This window comes from Choloepus didactylus, chromosome 19, assembly GCF_015220235.1.
Source record: "Choloepus didactylus isolate mChoDid1 chromosome 19, mChoDid1.pri, whole genome shotgun sequence".
Taxonomy (NCBI): domain Eukaryota; kingdom Metazoa; phylum Chordata; class Mammalia; order Pilosa; family Megalonychidae; genus Choloepus; species Choloepus didactylus.
This window is the reverse complement of record NC_051325.1, coordinates 3,847,977-3,856,206: the sequence shown is the minus strand read 5'-3', so window position 1 is coordinate 3,856,206 and position 8,230 is coordinate 3,847,977. Positions and strand designations below refer to the sequence as shown.

General features: G+C 39.5%; 1 gene segment (V, D, J or C); it reads right to left on the bottom strand.

The window, feature by feature from the left end:
- Positions 1-420: 420 nt before the first annotated feature.
- LOC119516009 lies at positions 421-4,497 on the bottom strand. The segment is given in 3 exon segments: positions 421-524; positions 4,043-4,372; positions 4,452-4,497. Coding segments are annotated over 3 exon segments (480 nt in total).
- Between the last annotated feature and the right edge of the window lie 3,733 nt (positions 4,498-8,230).

Genomic DNA, 8,230 nt, shown 5'->3' with positions numbered 1-8,230 from the left:
GATTCAATGACAGCTGTCTGCAGATTTCATGTTGTGGAACATGAAGAGACAACCTCAGACAAGGCCAGGAAACTCCTTCAGCCCCTCTGTACCTGCTGCTGAGCCAGCCCCTGAGCTCCCCCTGGTGGTCCTAAGCTGTCCCTGCATCCCAGCCCATCCTGTGCCCTGCAGGAGAGGTTTGTGTCTGGGCTCATCCTGACTTCAGCACACTCTGTTTCATGTACAGTAATATGTAGCTGAGTCCTCAGCGTTCAGTCTGCTCAACTTTAAATAAACATCATTCTTGGAGGTGCCTTTCATGATGCTGAGTTGTGACTGCAATGTTGTGTTATAGTTTGTCCTTCCACCAGCACATATTGCACCAACCAACTCCAGGCCCTTTCCTGGATCCTGGTAGATCCAATTAACATCATAGCTGAATTAAGATAATCCAGAGAGAGAGCAGGTGAGGGACAGGGTCTGTGAGGGCTTCACCAGGTCACCTGGGTCAGGACACTCCTTCAGCTGCACCTGGGACAGGACACCTGAGGACAAGGGGAACCACAGTGATTCTTGTGTTCAGATGCATTGTCCCCATTACCTAAATATCTGAAAGCTCTACCAACATGACCACTGAAGCCCAAGGTGCCTTGGTCCTGCCCTACATGTCACCCCTGTGCAACTGGGGCAGTCCAACACCACTTAACTTCAGTATTCTCAAATATTGACCAGTTTTAATCCATTCATCTCTGAATGTGTCTTTAAACCATATTATTCCATAATGCAACTTAAAAGCAGCATATTTCAACTTTGCAAGTCAATGATATTAAAGGATAAATAATAAATATGGTAAGAAGTTCATCTTTATCCTTGCTTCAATGTGATGTAGCAGAAAAGTGAAGTGAAAAGGACTTGCTTAGGAAACTAAAATTACCAAATGATTGTGGTAGGATTTTGGGATTGAGGATAATGTCATAAGGCATTTTCCAAGGTTGGTATCTGGTGTCTGAAGCATTTAGAAAGTCCATGGGTGCTGTGAATGAAGGTGCAGGCAGGAAAATGATATGAGCTTTTTTGTAGGAGTGATTAGGAGTTTCTAATTTAAGACCTGTTGTTCCTCTCCTCAGCCAAAATATTATTCAGAACAGTGAAGCTTGGAATGTGGAAACACAAGCTCACTCTGAGAGACACCCCACCATAGGAATTGAATATCTGTTGAAGAAGAGGGAAAGATTGAAATCCTCTTGGCTTGCCACACCTGGCTTGGAAGCATGATCTCATGAGCCAAGAGGGATATCCTCTTAGGATTCAGACTCAGTTTCATGAATGGGTTTTGAGTGAATGAAGAACCATTACTTCTTGATCAAACTTCCTATGGATTTATCCCCAGAAACTGTCTGGATCAGTATGAAATGTGCTGATATCCTGATCTCCTGTCAGAAAGTCCTCTGATTGGTAGCTCTCACTGGGAGAGGGAGCCCTGTGATCTTGTTGGCAACATTATGGGGAAATCTCTTTTCCAGTGGCCTGGTTAGTTAGTGGCAAAGGGGGTGAATTTGTTTCACAGACTTAACATCTTTACAAAATGTTCACAAATGTTTGATCTTTTGCTACTTGGCCATAGAACTGTTTCAACAATATATGATTAGTTGTATTTTTAAAAATAATTTTCATTAGTTTCCTTTATAGTTTTGTGAGCATGTAGGCAGAGTTTCTCAAGGTGTGACAGAAGCCAATGTCTAGGAGGAAATTTGCCCTGATCTTCTTTATGTTAATTAGGAATATTTTTGTCTTCTTGAATTTGTATAAATGGAATCATACATTATGTAATTTTATTTTATTAGCTTCCTTCAATAAGCTTAGCTATTGCAATTCATCCCTATATTATTGGTTCTCAAGCACTTGGAGATTTACAGAAGTAGTCTTTCAATACATGCAAATCCCAATATTTGTTTATTTCTTAAACAGTGGGTTGGTATTTGTGTTGTTTCCAATTTCTAGGTATTACAACAAAAGACGCAATTAACATTGGGTTATAGATAGGTAAGACAAATCTTGCTGTCATTGTTACAAGAAAAACAAAGTAAAGAGCTCTGGAAAAATGGCAATTTCTCAAAATTTATTCAACCCATCAGAGAAGTGATGACACAGAGCAAAGGAAAATCCTGAAGTCTGAAGACAAAGATGCAAACTAAAAGAAATAGGATCCAAAGTTAAGCCTAGTTGGGCAGGTTTCACCAGACAGAATATAAGTTAGTAGGAAGTTTGTTAGTAAATATTTAAACTCTGAGAGTGAGAATGTTGCTAGAGTGCATCCCCTTGGGAGCAGATCCCTAATTCCTGGTAGGGTTTTCCTACAGAACTTGGAAGAATCCACAAAAAACAAAAGAACAAAAAATTAAACAAAAACAAAAAGCATCCCAGTGAAGTTTGGGGAGAGGGACATCAACCATTGTACAAATGCACCCTCAATCACCTCCTTAGATCCATCACAGAACAAAAGAGTAAATCTGCATGGGGATAGCACAAAAACAGTATCCCATGACCACTGCAGTTATCCAATAGAATATGGAAGAAAAAATAAGCCATAATGGAAAGTATTTCCAGAACTGCTACTCCTTTATTCACAAAGGAATAAAAGTCATAATCCAAAGAAGAAATAATTGAAATCAGCAGTTGAATACTCTGGTGAAAAGTCAATGGATCATGGGAGGAAACATCTGGGATAAAAGACACTCTACCCCAGAGAAGAACAGAAATACATGATAGGTCAATTGTTGCCTCAGAAGGAGGGGCTGGACACATGTATGATATTCCCAACACTGTCCATCCTGCTCATATTCCAACCTCTTCCCTGGAATCTTGCACTTCACAGAACAGAGAAGGAGCCAGTTAAGCTCATGTGATGGTTGTCTTCTGGAAGGGTGTCCCTGGAATACAAAGGTGCATTTTGTTCTGTACAACCAGGAGCAGGAAATCTCATTCCTTAAACAGAAGGCTCATCTATCAAACATCTGTTTCCCACAAGGAGGTGCAGATCAGGGGGGAGGCAGTTGGAGTCATGCCTTGGCTTCCTCACATATGCTGGAATATGAGGTCCAAGCACACGTCTATATCTGGCTTTTTTGTGAAGACTCTCAAGTAAGTTCTGCCTGCATAAGCTTGTGGCTGTGTGGGGGGTTTAGGAGTGTGAGAAGTTCTCTCTGCTGACGTTACCTTATCCTAGAAAACCATAACAAGGAGGTTGATGATATTTTAGTTAAAATATTTTACAATATTTGGGAAAAGAAGTAGGTTAAAAATGATTGATTGGTAGAGTCTTGATAAAGAAGAACATTGATTAAATATAAAGGGCATCAAGAATTCTCTTTGGATTAAAAAATAACACATTGTGAGACTGCTATTTTATCTTACATATCTATTAAAATATATTGAAAACATGTGTGTGACACAATGATAGCATTTTATGTAATGGAATCAAACTGTAAAATAGCATTAATATAAATGTAGAGACCTGGCCTTTGATGCTGTAAAAAGACAGGGAACAAAGTGAGGCACTTGGAAGCTGCTCCTAGGGAGGGCCAGGCTTTCCCACCTCCTCCTCCTTCCCCTGAGGACATGGGATCTACAAGATGGTAGGTGGGAGATTTCTTGCCTGAACACTTTCAGAAATGAGTTAAAGAAACAACTTCTCAGAGATGGTAAATGCAAGCTTTGTTCACATTTTCAGGCATGTTCAGAATATCGAAGAAGTTCTCACTTTTACATAAAATTTTATATACTATCCATGCAAGTATGTATTTAAACATGTATTTAGGAACAACAACAACAGAAACCTGTTCTGTGTTTGACTCTGGGATATATCATATCATTGCTTACATATTATGAGGCTACATGTTGTGAAGACAGAAGAGGGAACCCCAGGCAAGGCCAGGAAACTCCTCCCAGCCCCTCTCTGCACCTGCCCTGGGGATGGCCCCCATGCACCCCTGGTGGTCACAAGTGCCCACTGCAGTCCAGCCCCTCCCTGTGCCCTGCAGGGGAGGTTTGTATCTTGGCTCACCCTGACTTTCCCTCACTGTGTCTCTCACAGAGTAATACCTGGCCATGTCTTTGGCTTTCAGGTATGTCATTTTTAGTGAGACTGTGCTGATAGAGTTGTCCCTGGTGATGGTGAATCTCCCTTGAACTGATGGAGAGTAGTACTGCTCTTTTCCCGTTGGATTACTCACTGTTGCCACCCACTCCAGACCCAGCCCCAGAGCCTGGTGGACCCAGTGCATTGAATAATCAGTGAAGGTGAATCCAGAGGCTTTGCTGGAGAGGCTCAGAGATCCCCTGGGTGGTCTCACATCTCCCCCAGACTCCACCAGCTGAACTTCACACAGGACACCTGCAAACACAGAGGAAAGCAATGAGAACAGTCCCAGATGGAGTCATCACAGTTGAGTCTGATGCAGGAGGGATGTTACCTTTGACAGTGAGGAGAAGGGATGCCCAGATCAGTGCAGCCCTCATGGTGGTGGACACTGAGGAAGGACAGAGGCTCAGGTGGTCTCCTCCTCAGCAGCTGCAGGGACAGGAGATGAGCTGATTTCCATGAGCAGGGGAGGGAAATCATTTCCATGTGTTTCTGCCTAAAGACAAGTATGAGCTTCCCAGAAGGGCTCTTCCCTCCGCTGCCTCTGGATCCCAGGGAAGGCAGGTAGAAAGGATTCCTGGGATGTGAAACAGAGGGCTGCTCTGTCACCCCTTTCTTTTCTCAAAGTTGAAATTGCCTGGGTTCTTTTATGGTGGATTTATTATCAAACAAACCTGAAAAGGAATCTTGAAGAGGACCTGGGCATCCTACCTAGTGTGTAGATTTCTTTGGTCTATAAATCACTGTTCTTACCACAAATGTGAAATGTTTAGATAGAAGGTAAGGAAATTCAGGTCTTGAATGCAGGCTATGGTGCATAGTTTTCAAAGTCTTGTGCTCAGGTTGTCACATTGTCCTATAACAGTCCAGGTCAGGGCATCCCAAGGTGCCTCTCGGCACTGCTCCCTGTGCATTGTGAGAAGTGGGTGAGGGGTGTTCTCTATGTCTGGAAAAGGGTCCTGGGTAAGTCCTGCTGGAAAACTTGTGACCTGCCCTTTGTGCTGCTGTCACTGGTCTCACTTATTTTATGGAGAATTTGTTTTGGGAATAGAGAGGTCCACTGACACCCTGGGAACAGGTAATGTGGAAAAATGACCATTGTTGTTGGGACTTTAGCTGAGACTTTGGTCAGAGAAATGATTAAGGGAATACTTCTTTCCAAGTATAACTTTGATTTAAAACAAACAAACAAACACAAATTGGACAAGTAGTCACTAAAATCAAGAAATGGCAGATATCTCTCCTGGATTTAGATGCAGAAAAACTAAAGAATTTAGGTCATCCAAATGAATTTTTCTACAGGAGATATGATAAGAAGAGTCGTTTTACTTCATGTATAATTAATGTGTTATTCTTTTAAAATCCACCGATGAAAAAATTTGAACTAATCTATTAAAATCTATCTACAATTAATGGATGTTACATTCAATACTTAATCATGAAAGTCTTCCTAGGAGAATATTTAACTAAGGTTCCTGAATATAAAACATGTAAGCCAACAAAGAATTCCTTTCTACATCTTTTAAGTTAACAATGAAATAACTTTTGAAAAATAAACATCATCATTTGCAAAAATTTCATATACATAAAATACTTAAGAATCAAGAAAACCACATGGCTAAATATCTCCATTTAAAGCCCCTAAGTATTAGGATAAATCAGAGAAGAGAAAATTAAATCATTGGACAGACCATATTCATTTACTGGGATAACAGTACAAAATGTGTCTTCTTTATGTGACCCAGAAATTTAATGCAATGCCAATAAATCTTGGAAGACATAGTTTGAATATTAAAAAACTGATTTTATAATGTTTTTTAGAAATGTGTGTTTTCCAGAATAGCTTAGGGCAAGGTTGTACTGAAAAATAACAAGAAAAGATGAAACAAACATAGAAAACAACCAGAGCACTTCTTTGACCAGATTTCATGATAAAACCATTAGGACTATCTTGCATTGGGGAAATTATAAAGAAATTGATCATGTACAGTTATAAATATAAATATATTGACCTGGTCTTTTTTTATGGGCATATATTAATACTAAATTGAATCACTTTATTTATTGCAGGTTTATTCAGATTGCCAATATATATCTGAGTCAATTTTGATAGTTCACATCTTACTATGAATTAATCCATTTCACTTAAATTATATAATTTATTTTCATACTGTTTTTCATAGTATCCCCTTAAAATCATTTAAAAAATTTCTGTAAAATCAGTAGCTATTTCCTCCTTTCTGTTCATTTTAGGCTTACTTTGCTGTAAGTGTCCTTAGAAGGACTGTTAGATTGTTATTTTTGAGATCATTATATTTTAATACAGGCATTTGTGGCCTTAAGTTTCCCTGTAAGCTCTACTTTAAGTGCATCCACAATTTTTGTGTGCTGTATTTTCATTTTCAACTGAATGATTTTGCTTATTTTCCTTTTAATTTATTCTTTCTTTTACTTTTTATCTATTTGTTACTCTAGGAGTGCAATTTTAATTTCTACATATTTCATTGTAATTTCTACATATTTCATATTTTGAATTATCCAAATGTCCTTCTTTGTTCATCTTTAGTTTTATCCCACTATGGTTGCAGAACATATTTTACATGATTCATGCCCTTTTAAGTTTATCGGAGTGTGTTATTGCATACCATACACTACATCCTATAAATCATTCCTTGTGTCTTTCTGAAGTATTTGTATCCTGTTGTTGTTGAGTGCACTAATATCCTCTTAGTTCCAGATGTTTCAGAAGCATGTCCAAGTCTACAACTGCTGTTAGGGGTAATCATGTTGAAGTCCATTCCCCTGAGCTGGTGGTTCTTTTGGGATGTTGGAATGCTATGAAAATATTTTGTAAGTGGGAAACACATAGCTTTTGGGGACCAGAGGTCACAGTGTTATGTATTGAGGATCCTTGAAGGTGTTGTTGGTTAAGGTGAGACCACACTGAATCAGGATAGGTTTTAATCCAACATGAGTGTTGTCCTTATAAGAAGAGGCCATTTGGACCCCATCAGAGTAGGAGACAGAAGGACAGAGGTGGTGTTGGTTATTGCAGGGCCAACCTCCAGACTTCAGAGAAACATGTTCCTACTGATAGCTTGACTTTGGACTTCCAGCTTCCAAAATTGTGAGACAGAAGCTGCCAATTTTGAAACCCAACCATCTCATGCTATTTGGTATAGCAAGCTAGGACACTTTATGGTATTTGGAAGTGTGGTTCTCCTGTGGCAAATAATTTAAAATGTGGGAATAACTCTGGAAATGTGTGATGGGTAGAGTTCAGTGCTTAATAGTAAAACTCTAGATTGGCTTTAAGAAACTGTGGTTACAATTATGAATGTTAAAGATGATTCTAGGGAGGCCTTGCAATGAAATATTTAATGTGTTATTGTAAGCTAGAGAAAAGGCTGTACTTGTTATAAAGTGACAGGGAAATTTGCAGAATTGTGTTATGGTATCAGATGGGAGGCAGGAATTTTAATGATGAAGTTGTATATTAAACTTATGAAATTTCCAAGCAAGTTGTGGAAGGTGCAGCCAGGGTTCTCTATGCTGATAAGAGTAAAATATGAGGGGAAAAGCATAAATTGGAGACTGAGGTATTAGTTAAAATGGAACATCACTTATTAATTTGGAAATTCTCAGCCTAACCAGATAGCTTTCCTTGGCAATGGGGAAGAGAGTGTGGCTGAACTAACATTTCATTAAGAGAATACATGTGTGATACACAGATCAAATGAACCATATCAGGGGAACTCAGGAAGGGAAATTCAATTAGTCAGGAAAGTTCAATAGAAGACTATTTTGTCTGGTAGATTGGACCAAGAATTTCATGGAAGCCCAATAAGGTATTTGATAATTATATGTCAGCAGAAAACTTACCAGCCTGGCCTGCATGTGAGAATATGACAGAGACAAACTGAATGAGGAAAGACTACAAGGACATAACAATGGATGCAAAGGTCTGAGATGAAGAGACATCCTAGGGCCAGGAGAGAAGGGCTGCTGCCCCAGTTTTTGGGAAGGGCAGGTCCATCCCAGTGTTCATAGAGAGTGGGACTTTCACCCCGGTGATTGTGGCTGATGTAGCCACAACCATGGTATTTGCAG